The sequence below is a fragment of the Rhincodon typus genome, chromosome 17 (assembly GCF_021869965.1).
Source record: "Rhincodon typus isolate 14 chromosome 17, sRhiTyp1.1, whole genome shotgun sequence".
Classification (NCBI taxonomy): domain Eukaryota; kingdom Metazoa; phylum Chordata; class Chondrichthyes; order Orectolobiformes; family Rhincodontidae; genus Rhincodon; species Rhincodon typus.
The window spans coordinates 27876562-27904342 of record NC_063348.1 but is presented as its reverse complement, the minus strand read 5'-3'; the positions used below and the strand labels follow the sequence as shown (position 1 = coordinate 27904342).

Genomic DNA, 27781 nt, shown 5'->3' with positions numbered 1-27781 from the left:
AAGCAGCATCATAGGAGCAGGAAGGCTAACGTTTCGGGCCGAGACCCTTCATCAGAAAATCTGATGAAGGGTTTAGGCCCGAAACGTCAGCCTTCCTGCTCCTATGATGCTGCTTGGCCTGCTGTGTTCATCTAGCTCTACACCTTGTTATCTTAGATTTTCCAGCATCTGCAGTTCCTACTATCTCAAACTTGAACAACCTGTTCAACTGTTCTGTTGAAGCTATGGGATGCCGACATCTTTATTAACCTTAAAGCAAAATATGCATTTCCAGAGATGTGATTACATCTATCATCACTCTTTTTTTTCCAAAATTGACAATAACGAGACTAGAGTCACACCCTGACACTTCCTGTGGTCCTGGTGTGCTGTTGTTCTCGAAAATTGAATACTACTGTTATTCACTGGCTGGAGCTTCTAGTAGCAGTCAGTTACCAGGTTAGTGACACTATGACATAATATAATGTTGCAACTTGACATAGTTGTCAAGTGCTGCCTAACTGTACTAGCAAGGTTTTAAATTGTTTCCTTTAATTTTAATACAGTATATGTAAACCGATGGCCTAATTATCCCAACTGACTAGTATGGTCAACTGAAACAAAACACATACCTTGTGCATGCTTTTACGAATTTTCTCCTCCAGCTCTTAAACTGCTTGATGTTACTCACTGCTTAGAAGTCAATTCTTGGCAACACATCTGATTAGTGACTCCAGAAGTAGATGTTGCAATGTAGCAGGTCTACATCTCTCAACTATGATACCTTTACATAGATTTTAATTTAAATGTAGTTCTAATTCTAAATATTTTTAAACTTTTGTCCATTAAAGTTCCTCCTGAGGTGATTTGTGCTTTTTTTCTCCTTGCTAAACATAACCACTGTGTGGTGTTCATTATTATAGTTAATCTAGCTGTGTTTTGTAATTACTAGTGGTAGAAATTCCTCCTTGACTCAGTCCTAAATTGGTGACTTTGTCTGAAACTGTACTGTCTGGCTCTACTTGCCCATGGGGGGGGAACTCCCTCCTGGCATTTACCCTGTCAAGCCCCTTAAGAATCCAATATGTCTCCACTAGATCACCTCTCATTCTTCTAAATTCCAGTGATTGGAGTTCCAACCTGTTTTAACCTTCACTCATAATACAGTTCCTCAGCACCAGTATTCATCCTACTGAACCTTCTCTAAACTATCTGTACTGATATAGATTCCATTAGCCTTAGTGATTACCTGCTGCAACTATGTGCTGGCTTTGTTTCATGCACAAATACCCTCAAGTCCCTTTTTGTTGTGGCTTTCTGCAATTTTTGCCATTTGAATGCTCTTAAGACCATGAGAAATAGGAGCAGCAGTAGGCCTCTTGAACCTGTTCTGCATTTTCATGGAATCATGTCTGATCTGATATTGCTGGTCCACTTTCCTGCCCTTCCCCAAAGGACTTGATTACCCTACTCTTCATGAATCTATCTCTGCCAAAATATATGAAAGGACTCTGGCAAGAGTTCCAAAGAACAACCCTCTTTTACTGCCTCCAATGAAACATGGGGACCAAAGCTGCTCTCAGTACTGTAGATGTGGTCTCACCAGCACATTGTACAGTTGCAGTAAGACTTCCCTACGTTGTACTCTGATCTCCTTGAATTAGGGGCCAACATTTCCACTGGCCTTTCTGCAGCTCTGCTAGCTTTGTTTCATGTGCAAGTGCCCACCAGTACTTTGCAGCTTTCTGCAGTTTTTCTCCATTTAAATAATACTGTTCTTTAATTTTCCCTTCCAAAGTAAACAGCACCACATTTTCCCCACATTATACTCCATTTGTCAACTTCTTGCCCACTCGCTCAACCTATAAATCTCTCAACTGTTTGTTTTCCCCCTCAGTCTGCATGTCCACTATTTTGTCATCTGCACATTATTTGCTTCCTTCCTCAGATCATTAATATGTTACAAAGTTATGGTCCCAGCACTGATTCCCTGTGCAACCTCCCTAGTTACAGCTGGGTTGTAGAGGTGGGAGGGAGGGGGTAGCCCTTAACCCCTCAACCCCTCTTGCTGTCTCCTGCCCATGAGCCAGTTCTCTATTGATGCCAAAATACTACCTCTGACATTATGGCTCTTATGACAACCTTTTGTGAAGTACTTTGTCAAATACTTCAGTGTACAAATACAACACACCTACTGGCTCCTCTCTGTCCACTGTCATTGAGACTTCATTGAAATACTCTAATAAATTATTCAGACCTGTCTTTTTTTCTGTCATGAAGCCACACTGACTTTGTTTGGTGAGATTCACTTTCCAAATGTGTTGCTATTACTTAAGTTAATCAGCTTTTTGCCCCTTTTTCTTTCATAAATGGGGGTGTCACATTGACAGTTTTCCAATCCTGCAGTGCTTCTCCCAGAATAAAGGATTTTAGGAAATTACAGCCAGTGCATCCACAGTCTGTTAATTTAGGGTCCTCTGATGCAAGACATCAGGGCCAAGGGACTTGTCTGCCGTTAGCCCTATAGTTTGTCTATCTTGTGATGGTTCTTAATTCCTGCCCTGTATTCTTTAGTTGTGTTAATGGGATATTCAGAGCTCTTAACCATAAAGATCAATGCAAAATCTGTTTTAACTGTATTTCCTTGTTTCCCATAATAGAATAGAATCCCCATAGCTTGGAAACAGACCATTTGGCCCCTACCAACTCTCTGAAGGGCATCCCACCAGACCCATCCCCCTACCTTATCCATGTAACCCTGCATTTCCTGTAGCTAATGCACCTAACCTATACATCCTTGACCACTCTGGGTAATTTAGCATGGCCAATCCACCTAATTTGCACATCTTTGGACTATCTCCCCAGATTATTTTTGAAGTTCTGTTTGTTTTGACCCCTGTATTCCTTTTTAATATATTTAAAGCAGCTGTTGTCAGTTTTTATATTCCTCACTAATTTGTCCTCCAAGAGTTTCTTTTGTGTCTTTAGTCCTCCTTGGGATAAATTTAGAATCCAAGTCTTGGGGACTATCACTGACTTTAGCCTCCTTTTTTTCGAAGTGTTTTTTTAACCTCATAATCTTCCTTAACTTTCTTGGTTAGTTATGGTTTGCTTATCTCTCCCTTTAGAATATTACCTTTACATAATAACTTAAATAAGTTAAATATACTAATGAGATCTTCTGCAGTGCAAGGCTTGCTTCAGTTTAATTTGAATTATAAATGTGTCAAGTTGGAAAGTGTCTCAACTGTATAATTTTACATACTTTGAAAAGTTGTAAATCTCGGATGAAGTAGTTTTTGGGACTTGAGTCTGACTTCACTTAAATGGTGAAACAACTTCTTGGAATTCTGAGCCTAGTTTATACAAGGACTTAACTAGATTTGATATGTCCATTTTTTTAATAAGTAAAGCATGCAAAGCTTTTTTGGTTTAGGGGAGAACTAAGGAAGTGAAGTAGTAGGCTGCCCCTATTAATGTGGCAGTAAAAGAATTAATTCTTGTTGCATATTGAAATGACTGCTGTGATAATACTGCATTCAACAAATCTAGAAAAATGTTTGCTTTAATATTCAATTTTTCCAATGAGGAACCTGTTATTTATTACTGTTTCTAAAATGTTGCATTGAGCAGAGTTCAGTGAATTTTGCTTTCTAATTTTTCAGTCATCCAGGTTACTTTGGAAAAGTTGGCATGAGACATTATCATCTCAAAAAGAATCAGTTGTTCTGTCCAACTATAAATCTGGATAAGCTGTGGACACTGGTCAGCGAACAGACCCGATTAAACTATGCCAAGAAACCTGAAGGACCAGCACCTATCATTGATGTTGTACATGCTGTGAGTATTATAAAAAGTGGTTTTGAGGGCAGCCTGCAAATAGGATATGCTGATAGGGAGACAACAAATCTTACTGATTTGAAGTAGGTAGTGTGCAACCAAACAAGAATTGATGATAAATTTATTTAGCAGTCTACTGATATGTAGTTGATTTAGACACTGAAGGGTAATATAGGCTAAAGTTATTAAATATGATCTGGTTTAATAAATTAGACCCAATTAAACTGACAATAGCTAAGGCAGATAGTCAGTGTTTTGACTTAGTTTTGTGCATAGATACTAAGCATATTACTCAATGTGTCTGTCTGAGGCTGTACAACAGACTTGATTCCTTTTAATCAATTAATGACATGTTCACTGGCTCAAATTCCATGTGCTTGATTTCACACAGCATTTGATAAAAAGGCTATTATGGAAGTAGAATGCTCACGCATCCAAAGTGTCACATACATAGTCCGATCAGCTGATTTATTCCAAGAGCACAACTTTGTTTCAATAGGAATCAGTAGTTTGTACAGCTGAGGAAGAGAAAGTTTGGATTTAAACAGTCTAGATATTTTTAAAAAATCAATTGGGTACAGCTGCCAAGGGCAGAAGTGATAGAAGCCTTGTGTGCACAAGCACACGGGAGTATTACTCAAAGGAAATTTTAGCTCTTTAAATAAGGTACTTAGCTAATGGAAGTGTGAAAATAGTTTACTGCTCAATTCAGGTATCGAAACTAGAGTCACATCCCTACACTTATTATTGTCTTGATGTGCTACAGTTTTCGAAGAGCAACTACTGATTTTATTCATTGATTGAGCTTTATAGTTCAGTCAGTCACACAATTAGTAACATTGCTGGTGATTGTATTGCAAGCATCATTGTTTTAAAATTGTTCTAGAACTTGCATCTCATTAGTCTCTGGGATGCCATTTCAGGTTTGAACAATGAAAACTTCGCCCTAAATTTGCTATCTCATTCTGAGCTCCAGTTCCTTTGTTTTCCGTGTTACAACTTTGTCTATTTTGCAAACTTATCTTCTGCATCTTAACTGATCTCCTCATGCCTCCTTTTCATTTCCAAGTTTTTTCAACATAACATGACCTTTAAGTTGTTGTTCATTTTCCAAGTCTGACCTGAGGAATGCAGATTTTCACCTTTTTTGGTTTATTTTGCCTGTTCTTCAGTATATTGGATTTGCTGTTCTGTTGGTTTGACATGCATTGTCATAAAGAGATCACTTATCTGTAGATCTGAGGTGCCTGCTATTTCAGTTAATGTCTAGGAGATTAATTTGCACTGTATTTTTGAATACAAGTTCTATACATGGATGACTATGGACAATCTATTGCTGATGATCAAATTCTAGTGGTGCCTGTGCAACACCCTGCAAATCCAGTGGCAGGATAGGAGCTTCAATGTGTCCCCCTTTTTTCTTTGCAGCACTGCTTGATGGCAGCTGTAATGTGTTGACCATACTGCTGTCAGATTTTCAAAACATGCCAAGACAGAGGTCAGCAAGGAGGACAGGAATCTCTTCAAGCATGTTTTCATGCCTCTATTAGGTTGGATTTCTGGTTTCCCAAAATCTAGTTATCGAGAAAATGAATTGGTTACCAACAGAGCTTTAATCTAGGATTATATCCTCCAGAATTGCCAGATGTTAATGTAGTTGACTTAGTTGAACTTCTATCCAACTTTTCCCATGGGTGTTAACAAGGTAGATGTATATTGAATCCAGTTAATTGATCTCATCAATTGAGATTGAAAACTAATAGATTATCAGTTTCTGAATTTTTAAAATTTAAATTTCTCAAAATCATGAGTAGAGATCAATTACACTAAATCTGGAGCAATTTTGGTTAGTTCCCTTTTTATCCTGCAATGGTCAAGCGATTCATATCCTACTATTTGCTTTTTGGTGTTTGAGGTTTTTTTGGAGTAGAAAATGTTTACTTGAATCATTCTTCCTTTCCCTTCCCTTTTTTAGGGTTACTATAAAGTTCTAGGCAAAGGCAGGCTGCCTAAGCAACCAGTCATTGTCAAGGCAAAGTTTTTCAGCCGGAAAGCTGAAGAGAAAATCAAAGAAGTTGGTGGAGCCTGTGTATTAATGGCATAAGTTTTATAATTGGATGTACTAATAAAATACTGTCACTTTTAACTGTGTGCTGTTTCTTGTTTTGTAAATAAAATGCATGTTCAAAGTCCATCAAATGGAGTTGGCCTATTCCTGTTGGGGCTGACACCCACCATTCAGAAGTCTTGTGTTTGGTGACTGGTCACTTGAAACTACTGGTGAAATGAATATGTAGAGTAATCAGGATAAAGTGATGTTCTGGAAATGGATGGCTTTATTACTTTCACCATTGAACTATGAATGAGAAAAACCATTTGGATTTAAAAACACATCAGGAAGTTGTGAACTGGATAGACATGTCAGCTAACTTTTTTTCTACAAAATTCTCTTGTCAAAAAGGGCAAGGTAATTCAAGCTAAGGGAAAGCAGTAGTCTTGCACCAATTATAGCTTACTTTTGGGATGTGGGCACTGGTAATGTCATTATTGCCTATCTCTGATCTATTGACCACCAAAGGTTAAATTACTTTCTAATGCAAGTAATCGATTTCCTAGCTTATTCCTAGTAATTCAGAATCAAATCTGGAATCCTACTTTCCATAGACCAAGTAAAGGTGTCACATCTCCTTGGAGACATTTAGTGAATTGATTTTGTTTTAATAATCCATTTATATTTGCTATTAGTAGCTTTTTATTCCAGATACTCAAGTGAACTAAATGCTACCACTTTCCCATAGTAGGTCTCTTGGATTACTAGCCTAGTAATATAACAGCAGAGTATCGTAGGAGTAGGAAGGCTGACGTTTCGGGCCTAGACCCTTCATCAGAAATTTTCTGAAGGGTCTAGGCCCGAAACATCAGCCTTCCTACTCCTACGATGCTGCTTGGCCTGCTGTTCATCCAGCTCTGCACCTTGTCTCAGATTCTCCAGCATCTGCAGTTCTTACTATCTCTAACAGCAGAGTATGGCAGGATAAGTTGAGAATACCACTTTTTTTAAAAACTTTAATTTTGCATACAAATACAAGCAAGTTATTCCACAGTGGCTTTGCAAATAAGCAGCATAATTTCAAAAAGATGTCAAGGTGTTTGAATGTAGACCAGATTAATTTGAATAACATTGGAATTTGACACTGCAGATATGTAATGTGCCATGACTTTTTAATTTAAAGAAAACTGGCTTAAATAACATGGTATTTTAAATGTCTGCTAGAAATTGCACAGCTGAATTTTCTTTCACCAGCCAAAGTATAGGTATACTAGTATGTTAACTTGATACTAACACAAGACCCTATTTGACATTTAGGAGATTGGTGTGGCTTTTTTTTTTTTGGAAGCTGTGAAAATCCAAACCTGACACAGGCAACACACTCCCAAAGGGAATTCCAGCATAAAAATTTTGTTAAACAGTTCATTAAAGCTGTGATTTTAAAATCAAACAAGATGGCTGCTATTAACTTAACTTTTGATAGATTGTTCTAAAATCAGAATGGCTCAGGAATTTGAGAAGCAACGTGTGTTCAGCTCAAGGTAATTGAATTTTGAACTTTTAAGAAGTGAATAGTTTTGTTGGCACCTGGCCTGCAAAGTAATGCAACTTAATTTACAAGTCTCAGGCTGGTGTGGTTAGACCAGCACAGTGGTTGCTAAGCTTGTACTGGTAGCTTGTTAGATATTGAATTGGTCAATTAAGGGAAGACCAGTACTAACCAGGCAACTGCAATGTTGATAGAAAAGAGAACAGGTTCTGACTGCGTTTGGAAGGAGACAGTGTAACAGAAGTTTTCAGAGTCTCTTACCCTTTGTAGTTTCTGTCTGGTTAGCAAGTTGTTGAATGGTCTGAGGAAAGAATCCTAGTCTAAGAAATAAGTAAACATTTTTGGAAGTCTACTCAAAACTGCATTAACTGGTGACTTTGGAATTTAAGCAAGATATGTAGTTTTACTTGCCTGTGAACAACCCGTTGCCCAAGGATTTCATAAGGACCTGCTACCTTATCCTTAACTGTGAGAATGATAATTATGACAAAGGAAGATTGGGCTTTCAATCCTAGATATTAATCAGATTATGTTGTTTCTGCATTCTGCTAAATTTACATTATTAAAATAAATTGTTAATTAGTTTGATATAACTTCGAGTCCAAGGTCTATTATTTGTGAAGTTTGATGTAATGGTCACAATGCTTTAATTTCACTTGGGAATCTGGTGATGGTGAGGCTGGTTTGGTTTAGCTTGCTACACTGTACAAGCAGACACCATATTTTCAACAATAGAAGTCATTACTTTTGCAAGCACTGGATCAGATTTCATTGCAACAAGAAGGATCTCTAGCAATGAAACCCAACAGTATAACACATTAACTTGTGCGACTAACTTTTACCCTGCTTAAACAAAGTGTAAGTACCTGTCTATTTTTATAGCATAATAGAGATGTATAGCACGGAAACCGACCCTTTGGTCTAACTCGTCCATGCAGACCACATAATCCTAAATAAATGTTGTCCCATTTGGACCATTATCTCTCAACTCTTCCTATTCGTATCCACATCCAGATACCTTTTAAAATGTTGTAATTGCACCAGCCTCCACCACGTCCTCTGGCAGCTCATTCTACATATGCACTACCATCTGTGAAAAAGGTGTCCCTTAGGTCCCTTTTCGATCTTTCCTCTCTTAAATGTATGCCCTCTAGTTTTGGATGCCCCCACCCCAGGGAAAAGGCCTTGTCTATTTACCCTTTCCATGCCCCTCATGATTTAATAAATCTCTAAAAGGTCACCCCCTCAGTCTCTGATGCTCTAGGGAGCCCTGGTTATTCAGCCTCTCTCTATAGGTCAAAGCCTACATCCCTGGCAACATCCTTGTAAGGCTTTTCTGAACCATTTCAAGTTTCGCAATATCCTTCCTATGGCAGGGAGACCAGAATTATACACATTATTCCAAAAGCAGCCTAACCAATGTCTTGTACAGCCGCAACACAACATCCACTCCTATACTGAATGCACTGGCCAATAAAGGCATTTTAACTTGAATCATACAAATTAAAAAGAGGATCTATTAATTCACAGTTTACTGATTATGCTGTGGTCATACCCACTCGTCATGACAAGATATTGAAGAAGCAAAAGTTATCCTCTTTAAAACAAAAGATTAAAAGGAAATCTGATGCAGGTTTTCAAAATCATGAATACTTTTTACATTGTAAAATAGGAAAAGGTGCAGTTGTACTGTCTCTACCTCTGGACTAGGAGGCCCAGATTCAAATCCTACCTGCTCCAGAGGTGTGTCATCATCTCCTTGAATAATCAGAAAATATCAACAATGAAAAGGAAGAAATTTACATATGACAGAAGAAGCAATAACCAGACTTAAGTTGAGTGGTGTGACCCTTTGATCTTTTACTTAAAAATTCAGTGAGAGAGGTAGCATCAGACACAAACACCTGGAGGAGGAGTAAAGCTCTGAAAGTTTGTGTTTTCAAGTAAACCTGCTGGACTATAACCTGGTGTCATGTGATTTCTGTTCTTGAACCCAGTTCAATCCTTATAGTGCAGGTGCACCCATAGCGCTTTTAGAAAGAGGGTTTCAGATTTTTGTACCAGTGATAGTGAAGGACCGATGATATAGTTGCAAGACAGGATGTTGTGTGTCTTGGAGGGGAATATGCAAGTGGTGGTGATCCCATCTATCTAGTGCATTTATCTAGGTGGTAGAGGTCATGAGTTTGTAAGGTGCTGTAATAAGGGAATGGGTAGGCGAAGCAGTTTTAATGACAACTTTCAAAACAGCATTGAATGAATATTTGAAGGATAAATAACATTAAAAGGTTATGGGAAAATAGGACAGGCGCCCTTATTTGATAATTCTACTAAAAGGAAGCTCAGGCACAACAGGTGAAATGGTTCCTTTTCTGTATTTTAGGAGACTCGTGTTGGGATCCTTAATAGGAAAATAAACTAATGAATTGAGTTCCATCTTTACTATTTTTCTTGACCTAAGAGCAAAGGAAGATGTTAATTCACCAATTTTATACACAATTATCAAAGCTGTGGTTTAAAGTCATGCATTGCTTTGATGGTGCTTTTTTGTCAGTTGTTCAGACAAGACAGCCTATATGGTATGTGGGACATTAAAATAGTTTATACACAGAGCACAAAGATTCCGCAATTAGAAAGTTAGGGTTATGCAACCATGCCATTTGTTGTGCAGAAACAACTTATACCTCCAGATGCGGGCACAGAGCCTCTGTTTAAGGGAATGGCCAGTGACATTCATCTCAAGTGACTACCTGCCAAAAAACAAAAAAGCTGTGACAATGGCCCTTCCCCTGGAACTGTGTTCTAAAGAAATGCAAACTTTCTAGCCCACTGTCTCCAAGTGCTTTCTAAAAGCTGAACTTCTGCTATCTGTTACATTCCTTCATGTTCTCCTCAGAGTCAACCTTACCCTTTTCAAAGTGATCTGAGATGTACAATGCAAAGAGATTATTAAATTGGAGAGGGTTCAGAAAAGATTTACTAGGATGTTGGTGCGAATGGAGGGTTTGAGTTATAAAAATAGGCTGGGACATTTTTCACTGGAGAGTAGGAGGTAGAGGGGTGACCTTATTGAGGTTTATAAAATCATTAGGGGCATAGATAAGGTGAATAGCAAGTCTTTTCCCTAAGGTGGGGGAGTTCAAAACTACTGGGCATTTTTAAGGTGAGAGGAGAAAGTTTTAAAAAAGGATTTGAGGGGCAATTGGTTCGTGTGTGGAACGAACTGCCAGAGGTGGTCGTGGATGCAGGTATAGTTACAACATTTAAAAGACATTTGAATAAGTACATGAACAGAAAAGGTTTGGCGGGATATGGGCCAAATGCAGGCAAGTGGGAACATGGTCAGCATGGACGAGTTGGCCTGCAGGGTCCGTTTGTATGCTGTACGACAGTTGCTATCCCCAATGAATAACCGTCAGGTCCCTTTCTGGCCACTAGGTGGAGCAATCCACCATCGAGAGAAGCTTGTTTTAAATGAACTGAGAAATCTGAAATGAAACCCGAAAATATTGAAAATGCACAGATTACCAGCATCTTCTTGTACGTTCCCCGCAATGTACTTGAATAAGTAATTCTTCTGTGGTTTTAGTATATCTTATGGAATTTAAAAAAAATGCATCTGAGGAATCAAGATGAAGGGCAAATTCATAATAAACTTCAACAAGCATGAATAAAAGGTAGTAGAGAAAAGGTAAATTAGGAAATTATGATTTTGCCCTCTGTTTAGGTTGATCAAAGCCTCTGGATTATGGAATGATAGGAGTTTCACAGCTTATAAGTGTTGGGAGAGGTAAGGTGTTTGGGTAACTCTTGAGTTTAACATAATATTTACTCTGTTTTCAAACAGAATTCAAAAAGATCTGCAACCTCTGCCAAATGTGTTTATTTTTTTTTTAAAAAAGCAGTACATAGAAATGTGGCAAGGCTTACCCAATCATGCTCTTTGAGAATGGCAGTCACAAAGGCTTCTGCTCAATTCTCATTACACTCAGCTACAGCAGTGCATTACATACAGAAAGGTTTCAGTGATTCATTCACCACCCTTTTCTATGGCAGCTTATGCATTTTCAAGCAACATCAAAAAAAGTACCAAATATTTTCAGTGTAACTTGATCAATCACATTTTGTTGGCAAAATGCGGAAAAAAACATGAGATACAATCAGAATTCTACAGCTATAGCACAGGTAAAATTGGAACTTCATTTTTTCATATCGTTCAGGTATTTCCCAGTTGATAGGATCACACACATTCTCCATAACCATACCAGCAAAGTAATGAAATTGTTAGTAAATGAGAAAATCTGTGCTTCCCCTCAACCCTCATAACAAACAATAATCTTCTGCACATGCTCAGTTGGACCATTCATGTTCCAAGTCATAAGTCACTCTGGCATCACAAAAACATGTTAAAAAGTCAACTCTTTACAGATATTCAGTACAATGACTGTTAAATCCAGACAATAAAATACCAATAAAAACAGTAATATATTTACAATATACAACCCAATCTGCAAAGATAAACATAATTAAATGTACTTGTTGCAGCTTCAGATTCTTCTCCAATACTATTATAATTCAGTCTTTGAATAAATTTGAAGGTTTTGTGAACATGAAAAATGTATAATCCATTTTTTCCAAAATGGAAATGAGTTTAAGTACTTGTGCAAGGTCCAGTGGTCCTTGTGAGAACAGATACAGTATGAATACAACTAACTCTTCTTGTGGAGGAATTTCATTTTATTTCCTGCAAGAGATAATCGATTTCATTAGTTATACAGAAGAAAAAGTCCAGAAATTCCTCAAATGAAGTCTTTATCTATGGGATCATGTTAGCATTTTAGTTTCTGTTGAAAGGAAAATGGAAGACTTATTCAGATTAATGTATTTTATTTCCATTGTCTTTAAAATGAAGTAAGGGTACCCATAAGGGTAGACAGATGACTTGTCCATAATCCTCTAAATCCAGTTGTTGGGATTATAATTCTGACTGGTTTTCTGATACATCTTATTTCTAATTTCAAATTGGTGACCATCTGCTACCTATTTCTGGATACCTACATAGCATTGAAGGATGGTATTTGTCCTATAATGTGACTGCTGGCTCTCTTACAAGCACTATCCAATTGTTTCTAATCCCCCATTGCCCTAAACATCCTGGAATTATAAATATTTAGTCAGCCCCCTTTTGGAAGTTATTATTAGACCATAACAACTCTCTGAATTTATTTTTAAAATCCTCACCTTGACTTGAACCATTTAGCCAATTGCTTAAATCTGTACATTCTGATTATCAACTCTTTTGACAGTTTTTCCTCATTTACACAAGCAAATTTATGATTCTGAACAATGTCAAATCCTAACTTAACTGTCTCTGTTCTAGGGAGAACAATCACAGTTTCTCCAACTTCCCCATGTAAAGAAAGGCCCTCATCCTTGGTACCATTTTAGTGAAATTTCCATACACTTTAAGCATGGTCTTTGCGCCAAACTTTAGGAAAGTTGTCAAAAAATATTTTTTGACATCATTTCTAAACTTTCTCCCAAAATTGAATACAATACCCCAGCTGAGACCTAACCAATGCTTTTTAAAGGTTAGAATAACTTCCTTACTTTAAATATTCTTGTTGTAATAAAGCCAAGAACTCAGGTCTCTCTGTTCTTGTACACCCCTTTAAAGGTGTACCATTTAGTTTATATTTCCTAAGTCTCCAGACCAGAATGTATCACTTCACACTTACTTCTCTGTAATTAATTGCATCTGTCTTGCATGTATCCATTTCTGAAGTCTGTTCCTGTTCTCCTTACTGTTCATTACATTCCTGAACTTGGTGTCATCAACATACTCTGAAGTTATGCCCTGTGTACCCTAGAAAGGATAATGTAATAGTGCAAAACAGGGATACATGTAATGGAAACCAAAGAGTGACAGGAAGAGACAGCATATACAAACATAAGAATGAGTGCACCATCAAAAAAATCAGAGTAAAGACAATGGCTTGAAAATAACACAAGGGGAGGAAGGGTCTACCAAAGGGAGATTTAGAAATCTAAAGATAAAAAATTGAAGCAAAAGGAAAGTTTATCAATGCAGATAATGAGAAGCTGAGTGAGATGGGGAGATTAAAGTTATATTGCATCAAAGAGTAAGATCCATGCTTAAGACATGTAAAATTATGGGAGCGATTGGCAATACAGGAAGAGACATTTCACCAAGGTGGAGGGATCAATGACTGGAGGCATAGGTTCAAGTTAAGGGGCAGGAAATTTAGAGGGGATGTGAGGAAATAAAAAAAAATAACTGAGGATGGTGGGAATCTGGATCTCATTGCCTGCAAGGGGGGGAAAGTTGATTCCAAAGATGAAGTATGAGCTATGGTGGGCCTTCACCTCATAACATTTAAGAAATATTTAGATATGCACTTGCAATGCCAAGATATACAAGGCTATGGTTCAGATGCTAGAACATGGGATTAGAATAGTTAGCTGCTTATTTTTGATTGACATGGAATTGATGGGCTGAAGGGCATTTTTCTGTGCTGTAGATCTCTATGACTATGCTTAGAAAGGAATTAAAAAGTAAACTTACAGTCACTTTATCTGAATGAGGGGAGCATCTGCAATAGGATAGATAAACTAGATATATTATAGTGGAAGATTCTAGTTACATAATGTAAATAAAGGGTAACTTTTTATACATCTTTCCAGTCTGGAAAAAAAACAACTGTTTGCATTTACTCTCTGATTTCTATCTAAGTTTACATTCATGCAGCAATCTGGCTTTATTTTTGCTGACAAGTCTATTATGTATTACTTTCTAAATGTCTTTTGAAATTGCATATACACAACACAGCATGCACGATGCTCTCCACACTCATTTTCTTCATTAGTTAGTTGTGAAAGTTACTACACTGAAGGCAGTTCAGAGAGATTTCACTAAGTTGATTCCAAAGATGAAGGGGATGTATTAAGATGAAGGCCGAGCTATATTGGGCCTTCATTAATTGGTGTTTTTAACAAATGACAGGTGTTCTTATGAGAACTTAAGAGTGCCTGACAGTACAGCTTCTTAAATATTGTACAGCATTTAGTTTGTATTTCCATCCATACCACTTATGGATGGATCTAGAAAATAGGAGTCACTGTTTCAGAATAAGAAGACTGAGTTAAAACTGTGATGAGAAGGGATTTATTTTCTCAGAGGGTCATTAATCTTTGAAATTCTCTACCCTGGCAAGCAGTTGAAACTGGGTTATTAAATATAGCAAAGGCTGAGTTAGACATATTTTCAATTTGTAAAGACATCAAGGTGAATGGGGACAGACAGAAGAGTGCAGTTAAGGCCATGATCAGATCAACCGCGAACTTATTGATGGTGGAGCAGGGTCACAGGGCCAAACTTACTCCTACTACTACTACTTAGATTATGTTCTTTCAAAGAACATAATCAAATTAGTCAATAAATTTGCCATTAATAAACTTGCCTGTGATTTTTAACCTTTATTTTGATACTTTGATGTTTATGCTAACTTTCTTGTGCAATAAGCTGTTCATTTTAGTCATAGAATGAAATAAGAAACAAATTGAAAGCCCCACCTATTCCTTGCTTACAATTTCACATTTTTGGCTCTACTACCAGCATTTGACTTTGATTTAATATACATGAAGCTTATTGCTCCCTTAAGATAAGTAATCAGTGTCATAGAGATGTGCAGCATAGAAACAGCCCCTTAGGTCCAACTTGTCCACACCAACCAATATTCTAAATTAATCTAGTTCCATTTGCCAGCATTTGTCCCATATGCCTCTATTCATACACCATCCAGGTGCCTTTTAAATGTTGTAATTGTACCTGCCTCCGCCACCTCTGCTGGCAGCTCATTCCATACACGCACCACCCTCTGCGTGAAAATGTTGCCCCTTAGGTCCCTTTTAAATCTTTCCCCTCTCACCTTAAACCTATGCCCTCTAGCTTTGGACTCCCCTACCCAGGCAAAAGACCTTGACTATTCACCCTATGCATACCTGTCATGTTTTTATAAACTTTTATAAGGTCCCCTCTCAGCCTCCGACACTCCAGAGAAAATAGCCCCAGCCTATTCAGCCTCTCCCTACAGCTCAAACCCTCCACCCCTGGCAATATCCTTGTAAACCTTTTCTGAATGCTTTCAAATTTCACAACATCTTTCCTATAGCAAGAAGACCAGAACTGAATGCAGTATTCTAAAAGTGGCCTCACCAAAATCCTGTACAACTGCAACATGACCTCCCAACTCCTATACTCAATGCAGTGACCAATAAAGACAAGCATACCAAATGCCTTCTTCACTATCCTGTCCACCATCGACTCCACTTTCAAGGAAATATGAACTTGCACTCCAAGGTCTCTTTGTTAACCAACACTCCCCCGGACCTTACCATTAAGTATATAAGTTTTGCCCTGCTTTGCCCTACCAAAATGCAACATCTCACAGTTATCTAAGTTAAACTCCATCTGCCACTCCTCTGCCCTTTTGCCTATCTGATCAAGGTCCTATTGTACTGTGAGGTAACCTTCTTCTCTGTCCACGACACGACCAACTTTGGTGTCATCTGCAAATTTAATAAATCTTACCTATGCTATTTACATCCAAATCATTTGTGTAAATGACAAAAAGCAACTCTCTACCACCACAGTTGGTTTAGTACCTTCGAGCCAATTGTGTTTCCAAAAGGGTAATTCTCCCTGTATTCCATGTGATCTAACCTTGCTAACCATACAGACAACAGATGCCTTCATCAATCTTCTTCATCACTTGTTCAAAAAACTCAGTCAAGTTAGTGAGACGTACAAAGCCAAATTCTGGCGACTACCAGACCCCGTGGAGGCTCGGCACAACCAAGCCCGACTCACTTATTTTCAGGAAAAGAAGACTTGCTCCACGAGCACCCGGGATTGCCCAAGAACAAAAATTCCATCACCGTGACCCATCCACAAAGAGACCAAACCAACCCAGGCTCAATCTACAACCAAGCGGCCTTCTGCCCAGATCCGACTCACTTATCTGCAGGAGAAGGAGACTCACACTTTATCCAAATACATGTAAATCCTGTCCCTCAGAAACCCCTCCAACAACTTACCCACCACAGATGTCAGGCTTACCGGTCTATAGATGCCTGGCTTTTCCTTACCTCCTTTCTTAAGTAACGCCAACACATTAGCCAACCTCCAGTCTTCTGACACCTCACCCATGGCTATTGATGATACAAATATCTCAGCAAAGGGCCCAGCAATCATTTCCCTAGCTTCCCCAAAGTTCTAGGGTACAGCTGATCAGGACCCAGAGATTTATCTGCCTTTATGCATTTCAAGACATCCAGCACCTCCTCTTCTGTAATATGGACACTTTTCTAGATATCACTATTTATTTCCCCAAGTTCTCTAGCTTCCATGTTCTTCTCTACAGTAAATACCAACGCGTAATACTCATTTACTATCTTACCCATCTCCTCTGGTTCCACATATAGATGGCCTTGTTGATATTTAAAGGGCCCTATTCTCTCCTTAGTTACTCTTTTGCCCTTAATGTATTTGTAGAATCTCTTTGGATTCTCCTTAACTCTATTTGTCAAAGATATCTCACGTCCCCTTTTTGCCTTCCTGATTTCCCTTGAATATACTCCTACTGTCCATAAACGCCTCCTGTCCTTATACTCCTCCAGGGATTCACTTGATTCCACTGTCTATACCTGACATATGCTTCCTTTTTTTTTTTGACCACAGCTTCAATATCTCTAGTCATCCAGCCTTGCCCTTCACACTTACAGGAACACACTGTCTCTGGGCTTTCGTTATCTCATTTATGTGCAAATATCCGTCCCCAGTCAACTTTTGAAAGTTCTTGCCTAATACGATCAAAATCTGCCTTCCTGCAATGTAGAGCTTTAACTATTAGATCAGGTCTATCCTTTCCTGTAAATACTTTAAAACTAGTAGAATAATGTTCACTGGCCCCAAAGTGCTCCCCCACTGACACCTCAGTCACTTGCCTGACTTATTTCCCAAGAGAAGGTCAAGTTTTGTTCCTTCTCGAGTAAGTACATGCATATACTGAATAAAAAAATTTTCTTGGACACTTAACTTCCACTCCGTCCAAGCCCTTAACATTATGACAGTCCCAGTCTATGTTTGGAAATTTAAAATCCCCTATCCTTACAACCCTAGTGTTCTTACAGATAACTGAGATCTCCTTGAAAATTTGCTTCTCAAATTTCTGCTGACTTTTGAGGGTGGGGGCTCTATAGTACAATACCAATACAGTAATCATCCCTTTCTTATTTCTCAGTTCCACCCAATTAACTTCACTGGACGTACCCCCCCGGAATATCCTCCCTAAGTACAGCGGTAATGTTATCCCTAACCAGAAACGCCACTCCACCTCCTCCCTTACACCCCTTTCTATCCTTCCTGTAGTTATTCCAAATAACTAAAAGTCATCTAAGCCAACACTGTGTCCATTTAAACGTGCAGTTCAGTTGCAAACACAACTTGTGCACGGCAGCTCAAAATGAGGAGACTTAACACTAACTTTATGGCAGAAAACTAGTTTCAATACTCAGCTCCAATTTAACCTATTCTCTCAACTTTCTAAAATCTTTTTAAAAATACACTTACCAAGACCTTTTAGAAATTTGTTCACTCCACTCTGTTCTGTGTCTGGCAACTCCTCCAAATATTGCTCAACTCTCTGCTCAAACAAGCCTAAGAGGGATAAAATAAGATACTATTAAATGAGGTCTTGAAAGCAGCTTCAACTCAAATGCATGTTTTCTATCCACTGCTAAAATAGAGTTCAAAGTGATTAGAAAAGGAGTTAGAGATACTCATTTAGCATGGTTTATAATGAGAAATTAATTGAAGTAAGTTACCTACATGTGGCATGACATTCGTTATATTTTAATCTGTGACCTGAGTAACTATATTTACTGAAAAATGTAGTTAATCTCATGATATTTGGACAACCGATGATCTGAAAAATCAATGTTAATGTAATGGATCTAGAAATTCCTCACGTTTTTACATTAGCAGAATTGTTTAGATCATCAAGTGGTGAACTCTAGCAAGCTCTTCCAGTGGTATTAAGTTCACTGACAGCACAAACCTGTAGTTTATTGCCTGAGAACTGCTGTGCCAGAAGTCTGACCAAACAACTGTATGTGGCCAAAAGCTGTTTTAACTACTTCTTTTGGGTGCATTCCTGTCACTAATTAAATGGCCCAGATTTCCTCTGTAAACTTTTGAAAAATGACATTTAAGGCTGTGTTACAAATTATGCAGAGGAATTCTTCTCCCTGTATTTGCTTTTTGTTTCCTGGAGCAAATATTGAAGCTGCCTAAGAACTGAAATGGCAGAGGTTGGAATAATTATGAGTCTTTAGTTGCAGAGAATGTCTGTCCTAATGTGGTTAAAGCAAGCTGGGTGGCCTCACTGAGCCGCCAACAGCTGCAAATGACAAGGTTTTACTTTACAAGCGTTTGAACAGAAAATGCAGTAACTAGGTTTTAAATATTTGCGGCCAAAACAGATATGCCTGAGGGTGAAGTCTGCTCACCATTACCAGCAATGAAACCAAGCCAATGTATGCCATAGCCAGTTTGTTATTTGGTCACATTACTGAAATCTGGTGAGGGCAAATTCAGACACATTAAAGGCTGTGGCATTTCCATCGTGCTGGAGAGTTTTCTGTAGACAGGGAACAAAGAAAGGCTTTACCTACAATCAAAAGGACGATTCAGTCCCTCAATAACATATTGTCCACATGGCTCCGATGTCTAAAAGTCTGTTGTCCGAGATCCAATAGATACTTACAATGCATACTTAGAAGACACTTACAAGTCAAATCAAATCACCCTACAGAAACGTTAAATTAGTGATCAAGTCAATCATAAAGAAAATAATCATTTCAAGAATGATCTCTGATCCTTACTAATTAACGTATTAATTTGAAACTTAATTTAATAATTGTTCAAAGTTAAACTTAGAAAGGATTATAATGTTATAAATAGTCATTTTATATTCTGATTTATTTGATGTTTGATTATGAATTATGTTTCAATGTAACTGCGTGATGATTTGAAATTGCTGCACATTGGGCTCAGTTGTAACATATTGGAATTATTAACAACTTCCTTTGTTACGATTGTTCTAGTCTCTGAAGTGGTGTGCGCATTTTGCTTTTGTCTGTCTGTCTGTCTGTAGTGACTTTGCAATCTTAACCCAGTTCATAGTGGGTTTAATTGGCCGTATCAACTGTCACTAAACTGGCAATATCCCTTATAGCCAAAAGACTTCCATCTGCTGCAACAACAGCCTGTTCCGCCAAAACACCAACAAGGCAAGAACTGCCAACCCAGAAATATTGGCAACAAAAACAGAGATTGCTCGAAAAGGTCAGCCGGTCTGGCAGCATCTGTGGAGTGAAAACGTTTTGGGTCCAGTGACCCTTCCTGTGTACTGAAGAACAAAACATTAACTCCGCCTTCTCTCCACAGATGCTGCCAGACTTGCTGAGCTTTTCCAGCAGTTTCTGATTTCCAGCATCCACAGTTCTTTGTACTTCTATCCAGAAATATTGACATTGGTTCAGGTCCTAGTTTTCAACTATGCCAAAAAATTTACATGGGAATGGCAGTGGGCTTCGAGTAGTTCAGGAGATCTTTCTTCTAGACAACTGCATTCAAATCTACATGACCGTTTGTGACATTCATCTTCTGGGGTCAAAAAGGTGGATACTCTTCATCCTTTTCCTGTGGAATATTTTGGTCACTGGGGTCAAAGGTAAGGGAAAAGGGACATAAGAAATGGGTTTACTGAGTAGCGGCCCTTTTTGTGTTTCTCCATACTTTCCAGGGCTGTTCTTAATGGAGATGCACTCGCAGCAGACACAGGTTAATTAGACACATTCAACTAGACAAGACATAACATTTTCAGACTCTCACTGTATTTTCTGTTCTGGCTGGTGTGCAAAGAATGTGTCACCTATCTCAAGGCCCTGTCAGCCAGACACTCTAATTAGTATGTGGAGGGACTGGAGTCAAGTTAAAAGACTGGACATAACATGCCTCGCTTTACGGTCTTTTTGGCTGTGCTAGTTTCTACCACAGGATGGACCTTCGTTGGAGTGCTCCAGGCCACGTATATGAGTTGGGATAACAAACTATAACATTCCCATCCACTGCAGCCTTGAAATTACTGCCCAAAAACAGGAGGAGGCCAATGTCCTGCTAAAATAATTTTAAACAGTTTCTGTATTGTCCAATCTTACACAACACGAATGATGAATGACCTACCCATGTATCACCTTTAAAGCAACACTATGGCACTGAAATTCTTCACTTCTTCTAACAGAAGATTTGTCCATTCTAACAATTAGTTTTCGTACCAACATGCTTTCCAGGGCTGTTCTTAATGGAGATGCACTCGCAGCAGACACAGGTGCACTGCGGCATTTGAGTTTAGTGATAAGCAATACGTTACTGAATTGCACTCTTAACGGGCCTGGGCGAATCGAGCATTACTTTTTGGATCTATTATCAAGTCTCCAATATTGTGTTCTTCATTATATTGCCTCTGTTTTTTTTAAGATAATGCAAATTTTACTCTAATTGCAATGACAAGACCATGAAAAGGGTCATTCTTTGAATCATTCTCAGATAATCATTCTTTAAAAGCATAACCAGCATACCAGACCATTTTTTATGTATTTGAAAAGTTTTCTTTATTCTGTCTTGGAATGTGACCATTTTGTTGCCCATTTGTAATTGTCCTCATGGCTTGTCAGGGCACTTCACAGTCAACCACATTGTTGTGAATCTGGAGTCACATGCAGATCATGCCTGTGTAAGGATCGCATAATTCTTTCCCTAAAGGACATTAAGGATCCAAATGTGTTTTAGTTGATGATACTTGGCATGGTCACCATTTCTGAGATAAGCTTTACGTTCCAGATTTTACTAAATGAATTTAAACTTCACCAGATGTTACGGTGGAAGGTGGATCTATGCATCCATTGCAATATCCTGGGCCTTTGGGTTACTTGTCCAGTGACATTGCTAAACTACCACCTCCCTAGTGATAGTGCAACAACGCGATAATCTGTAACAACGAATGATAGAAATGTTTCATTATTTCAACTGCGAAAATCAGCTGTCAATGTGAGGGATTGTAGCTTTCAAACTTGGGTTGCGTCCAGTGAAAGTATTTTGAATTCTAAATCATGGAATGAAGTACGAGTGATTATACATCTGTCATGAAGGGTAACAGAAATTTGAGCTGATGAATCAAGAATGTGGCCATATTAAAACACATCACATTCAGTACTAAGTGCCTTGGGCAAGGGTAAGTTAAAGTACGGAGGCAAGTCTGGAATGCTACATTATATGAAATGCTCTGTGATCATTACAGGGAAGGGCCAAATGCTATGCTGTTAGAAACTTCAACTTTACCTTTTGCCCTGCACTTTCGCAGTTCCCTGTCCTGTATGAATCCAGCAAACATTTGTGACTCCATGAAGACCTCCAGAAATCTTCGGATACTCTTGGAAGCGACTGACTTGCGGAAAGCTTCTCTTTGGAATATTCGTTCATTCCTCTCATTTTGGGTCAAAAATAAAGAATAATGGCCGACAGTTTCCACAAAGAAGCGAATGAAGGCTTCTGAGACCAGATTATTCAGTGTGTTACACTCTGCAATGTGGGGGGAGATAAAGTAAAATTTTAAAACCTTAGAGACTTTGATATCAAGGTTTCTCTTCAGTTTAGCTCAGCTCTTTTCGGTAATTCTGTTCTTGACAGGGTGAACATGGAAAGGACATTTACTATTGTGGTAGAATCAAGAACTAGAGGTCACTTGTTAAAATTAAGATGTTGTCAATTAACACAGAGATGAGGAGAAATGTTTTCTCACAGAGGGTCATGAGTCTTTGAAATGCCCTTTCTTAAAAGATGGTGGAACAGGGTCTTTGAACATGTTTAGGACAGAGGTAGATAGATTTTTGATAAACAAGGGCTGAAGGATTGTCAGAAGTAAGCAGAAATGTGGAGTAACCAGAGCTTTTTGAATGGTGGAACAGGCTTAAGGGGATCAATAGCCTACTTCAGCTCTTTATTATACTTTTTACATCACTTTCTTTTAGGACTGCCCCTAGTAAGTGCAGAGCCTGGTCAGGAGAAATTTTTATTTTTTTTAAATGTTCTTTGATGGGATATGGAAATAATTGGCAAGGCCTATATTTTTTGCCCATTCCTGAGTGCCTCAAACTAAGCAGCTGATTAAGCCATTTCAGAGGGCAGTTTAGAGTCAACCCATATGGATCAGAAGCCGCAAGTAGTCCAGACCAGGTATGGCCAGCAGATTTCATTTGCTAAAATATGTTAGCGTGTCAGACTTTTTTTTTTTTTAATGACAATCAATAATAGCTTTCATGGCCATTCTGAAATTAGTGTTCAATTCTAGATTTTATTCATTGAATTTAAGTTCAACTAACTGCCAGGTCAGGATGTGAAACAATGCCCCCAGAGCTCCAGCTGAGTATCTGGATTAGTAGCCCAGTGACATTACCACCATACTACCATCCTCCCTGCCCTCTTGCCTTTAAACCAACGCAAGTATTCCAGACAATCCTGTTCCCCTAGCTCTGTTCACCACCCCCTCCCCCAACTAACGCTCCACCTCCCTGGCTCCTCTCTCCACTCGGCATCCCACTGACCCCTCACCCATATCTCCTGCATCTCTCCACCCTACAGCTTCAGCAACCCTGCACTCCAACACCTCCCTATCCCGGCTCCTCTCCACATCCTTACCCCAGCCTAGCCAACGTCTGTTCCTCTGGACCCCTCTATCAACCACAGCTCTCTTCCACTTCCTGAATACCTGTCTCCACACTTTCCAAACTCGCTGCACTACCTGCACTTCTCTACCAACTTCCTCAGTTCTGGTTATTTTGGAAACAGCACAGTAGAGGAGAAAAACCAGGGAGCTGTAATCAATACTTATACACAGCTAGTTTGCCACCAAACAGGAAATTTCAAAGATTCAAGGAACACTTGCATGTCATTGAACTGTACATAGACCTCAAGGAGTTTATCTACTGTTGATGATTCAACAGGGAACACGGCTTTACTAGCAACGTACGGGCCAATATATGCCTCTCTCACAACTCTGCTTTTGTATCCATGCTGCAGACTATGATCAAGATAGGTCACAGAACTTCATGTAGTCAGCGACAATTATTTCCACTTCAGGTCAATGTTTTAGGGGGAGAAGAAGAAAAGCTTTAAGTCATACTTTGGAACATGTGGCTTTTACAAAGAAGGAATGGAGGGAGAATACATTCCTAAAGAGCTGAGGGATGCAGAAGAATGTCATTCATGCACATTAATGTGTAGGAAACAATCCAAAACTGAACTGAGGAAACAAAAGAGAGCGTACCAATTTAACTATATTGTAGGATCAGAACAGTGATAGGTGACAGGTGAAGAGTGACAGAAGAGTGAAGAGGTGGGATATGATGACAAGAGGGCCAGAATGAACAGCAGTTGCTAGGAGAGAGAGATTTGTGTCTATGAAAGAGTGGAGAGTTGATGGAGTACAGTGCCTCTAATAACTGGCATCAAGAGCAGGAGGACTTGTGTCAGAGTGTCTGCCAAATTAGTTTTTGGATAAATGATGGTCTGGTTGGTATGCTGAAAACCTTATTCTGATATTTTATAGATTGGCTCAGTGGTTAGCACTGCTGCCTCACTGTGCCAGGGATCTGGATTCAATTCCAACCTCAGGAGACTGTGTGTGGAGTTTGCACATTCTCCCTATGTCTGAGTGCATTTCTGCCAGGTGCTCTGGTTTCCTCGCAAAGTCCAAGAATGTGTAGGTTAGGTGGACTGGCCATGCTAAATTGTCTATAGTGTCCAGGGATGTGTAGGTTATGTGGATTAGCCATGGGGAATGCAGGGTTACAGAGATAGATTAAGGAGGTGAGTCTGGGTGGGATGCTCTTTGGAGAGTTGGTGGGCCGAATGACCTGTTTCCACACTGTAGGGATTCTAAACAAATTTATTGTCAAAAATCAGTACACTAAAGTCAAGTCAGAATACATCATCATTTTTGTGCTTTCAACAATTATTTTTCCCATGTCATGTTACCTTTCCTCCAGTACAACTGGTGGTCTTAAATTACACGAGGATTCATTATTTCCTGGCTAACATATGGAACAGTGCATAATGGGGAGGGTTCTTTTAGTGGAATGCTGGTTGGAGAATGGTAGAATTTCTGTTGTGTGGACATACTGCTTTAATTAACTAATATCTTTAAAAAAACGTTTTCATGTCTAAATGTTGCTGTTAGGTCTGCAGTCTTATAAGGTCTGCTAGATCTTTATGAAACCCCGACTAGCTCCTGCAAGCATATTGGTGACCAACTGCAGCCAATTGTACCCGAGACAGCTGTTGGCATGATTACTCAGACACTGCTTCATGGAAAAGTAATTCTCTACTTATGGTGCTAGATCTGCTGAGCATTTCTAGCAATTTCAGTCTTTGGCTCATGAGGGCCAGACTGAGTGCTATGTTGTTTATGTCATCGTATTGTCACAAAGTCGGGGTATCAGCAACAGCACTGCTATGTTGTGAATGCAGTCAGAATATAGAACTAAATTAGCCTCATTGCCAATAACAGTAATAACATTAACAATACTGCACTTTCAGTAAAATACACGTTATGCCAGAGTTTTGCTTGCCCCCTTCTGGATATGTGAATTTTACTCAAATATGACTTTACACAGAAAATTATCCATACTTCCATCAAAAAACTTGCAAAAGGAAACAAGCATGGGCGAGAACTAATTTTTAATGAACTGTTCTAAAGAGACATATGAACAAATTCCTCACCATCGTCTGATTCACTGTCTGAATCTGGAGTAACTAGTTCATTCTTTTGCTCTAGAGCCTGCTCTAGGGCAGCCTGTAGTTTCCGTGGTATCAGCGAGTCCTCATCATCCATCTAAGTAAATTATAAAATTAAAAGAAAACATATTTTGTCCAATCCATTGTTTCCTTTCCAAATACCAAATAAAAGTTGTCTTTTAAATTCTGTTTAGAGCTTTTGCGGTTTCTTCATGCAATGTGTCCCAAAAACTACTTGTTTCTTTTATATATACTGTACTAACGTAATTGTAAGTTATAACAAAAAATAAGTAGCACTGTTCTTCAAGTACAAAAGGCTTATTCAACACTTGCAGAGAAGTCTATTCCTTCAGCAGAAGATAAAGGACAACTTTTAAAGCTCTTGTTTTTTGACATTAATAAAATACTTTGCCATGAAAAATATTCTTCAGTATCATGACCAATACGATTCTCAGACAATAATGTTGACAATTTCCACTGTTAAATTTGGCCTTAAACATCAGTGTAATAAATTTAAAAAACTGCATGGAGAGCAATTGCTCCTCCCTCCAACACCCTCAAACGCCTGCCCCTGCCCACCCCCTACATCCATAGCATGATGCCAAGCAACCAGTACCTGAGAAGGGAATTCTGGCACAATTTGGATTGTTAATTACATTTACTTCAGAGTTTAATTTGGTTCTTTAATTAGAAGACCTTAATGAGTTACATATTTAGTGAGATTTCAATAATAATTCTTTTGATCAGAAATAACTGGATTGTTTCATTTTGAAGAGTTGTAAGTTTAGTGCAGGCCTGCAAAGTATTTTTATCTCTCACGAGACAATTTAAAGAACTAACTCTGTATTTATGACATCTGGTCTCCAACTTAGCATTATTGAGCATTTTGGAGGAAGCATCAGCATCAAAGATTTAGCAGATGTTTATTTACATAGCTAATAGGCAGCAGCAGGGAATTATAGATGAATCCTCTCAAAAATGGGTGCCTCGAAAGGTCATGATATAAACAGCCACTAATTGACAGACGGTGCAGGAGACCCTATGGCCATTCCCCTCTCATACAGATATATTGTTTGGATGCTGTTTTTGGGGGGATGGGGGAGTGCAATTGGAGGGTGGCCTCTCAGAGAGAGAAAAAAACAGTAACAGCCAAGTTTGTGGCACCATGGTTATCTCTGCTGCACAGCAGGGGAGGAAGAAAACTGGGACAGCTTTAGTGATTCAAACATTGTAGTAGACTATACTGACTCTCACTTGTGCAGCTGTACAACGTCACAATCCTCTCATAACCCAATACCTCTGACTTTTGCCAAGTTCCGTGATGTCTTTTGCAAGGAGAGAAAGCAAGGAGGTGGGATTATTAGAAATTACTCATTTTCAGAGGAGTGAAGGACAACATTGGCATATAGAGTCCGAGAAGCTTGGTTACAACAGGGCAGTAGATTAAGAGTCATTGAGAGTGTTGGAAAAGCATGTAAGGTGCCTATAATCATTAGCAACAAGTGACCACAACCAAGTTTCTGATCCTCCTCATTCTCTGTTGCTAAGTACAGCATCTTCCTTAAAAACTTTTCCATATATCCTATCCCAAGACATCCACTATTTTTATTCAAATCTACCACTTTGCCTTAAAACACTTCAATGATATCTTCTGCCATGTCTGCACAGTTACCTGGAGTGTACTCTAGGTTTCTGTCAATGGCATTCACCTTCATTGTTCAGATGGCACTCTTGACAAAGCTAACCAGAAGGATGTAGTTAAGCTTTCAAACGTGGACTGCTGACAGTCTGTTGCATATCATCACCTCCTTGATAAATCTCATAGCTGCTGTCACTATCGGTTAACTATATCATTAAGGTCCAGATAAGCTAAAAGCTTATCCATCTTGGTTTTGGTCACTTAATAGGCATTCTCTTTGGCTCCCACAATAAGCTGTGTACCCCAGCCCCGGATGCAGTCCTTCTTACGGCTGCCACACAATCTCAGTCCAAAAGGAAAGTAAATTTTTTTATTTAATTTGACTTTAACTTATTTTAACTTTTCCCCTCCCAACAAAGTCAGCCAGTACCATTTTCTCACTCTTTTACAACATTACCAACCTCGATTCTCCCCACCTTCTTCCTTTCAAACCCCAATCTATACTCTTCTCACCTTACTCTTCTCTCACTGACTACCTTCTTCCATTAATAACAGGGAATGCTAAGATGGTAGGAAAACTAAACAGATGCTTTGTGTCTGCCCTCAGGGATGAAGTTACAAGAAATTGCCCAAAAAAACAAAGATCAAAGGAATTAGTGGGAAAATGGAACTGACAGAAATTAGTATTGCTAAAAAAAGTAGCATTGGATAAATGAATGGGATTGAAATTTGACAAACGCCCTGCTCTGATGATCGACAAGGCTGAAAGTTGAAAATGGTGGTTATAAA

General features: G+C 38.8%; 2 protein-coding genes and 2 non-coding genes across 10 annotated transcripts in view; 3 read left to right on the top strand and 1 right to left on the bottom strand.

Moving 5' to 3' along the window:
* The window catches only part of rpl27a (ribosomal protein L27a), an 8559-nt gene extending 2594 nt beyond the window's left edge, over window positions 1-5965 (top strand). Inside the window, exons 4-5 of the mRNA XM_020530455.2 lie at window positions 3645-3819; window positions 5795-5965. Coding sequence (XP_020386044.1) covers window positions 3645-3819; window positions 5795-5923 — 304 coding nt within the window. The 3' untranslated portion in view covers window positions 5924-5965. The remainder of the gene's footprint in view (window positions 1-3644; window positions 3820-5794) is intronic.
* Window positions 323-451, top strand: LOC125485296. The gene has a single exon (XR_007264018.1). It is a non-coding gene; the product is annotated as a small nucleolar RNA SNORA3/SNORA45 family (small nucleolar RNA).
* LOC125485295 lies at window positions 4534-4661 on the top strand. The gene has a single exon (XR_007264017.1). It is a non-coding gene; the product is annotated as a small nucleolar RNA SNORA3/SNORA45 family (small nucleolar RNA).
* Window positions 5966-11279: 5314 nt separating the features above from the next.
* Window positions 11280-27781, bottom strand: part of dennd2b (DENN domain containing 2B) — a 397329-nt gene continuing 380827 nt past the window's right edge. For all 7 annotated transcript variants that reach the window (XM_048606823.1, XM_048606826.1, XM_048606822.1 and 4 more), the window contains exons 17-20: window positions 25339-25450; window positions 21901-22140; window positions 18070-18156; window positions 11280-12162 (exon numbers count right to left, since the gene is read on the bottom strand). In XM_048606823.1, coding sequence (XP_048462780.1) covers window positions 12128-12162; window positions 18070-18156; window positions 21901-22140; window positions 25339-25450 — 474 coding nt within the window. In that variant the 3' untranslated portion in view covers window positions 11280-12127. The remainder of the gene's footprint in view (window positions 12163-18069; window positions 18157-21900; window positions 22141-25338; window positions 25451-27781) is intronic.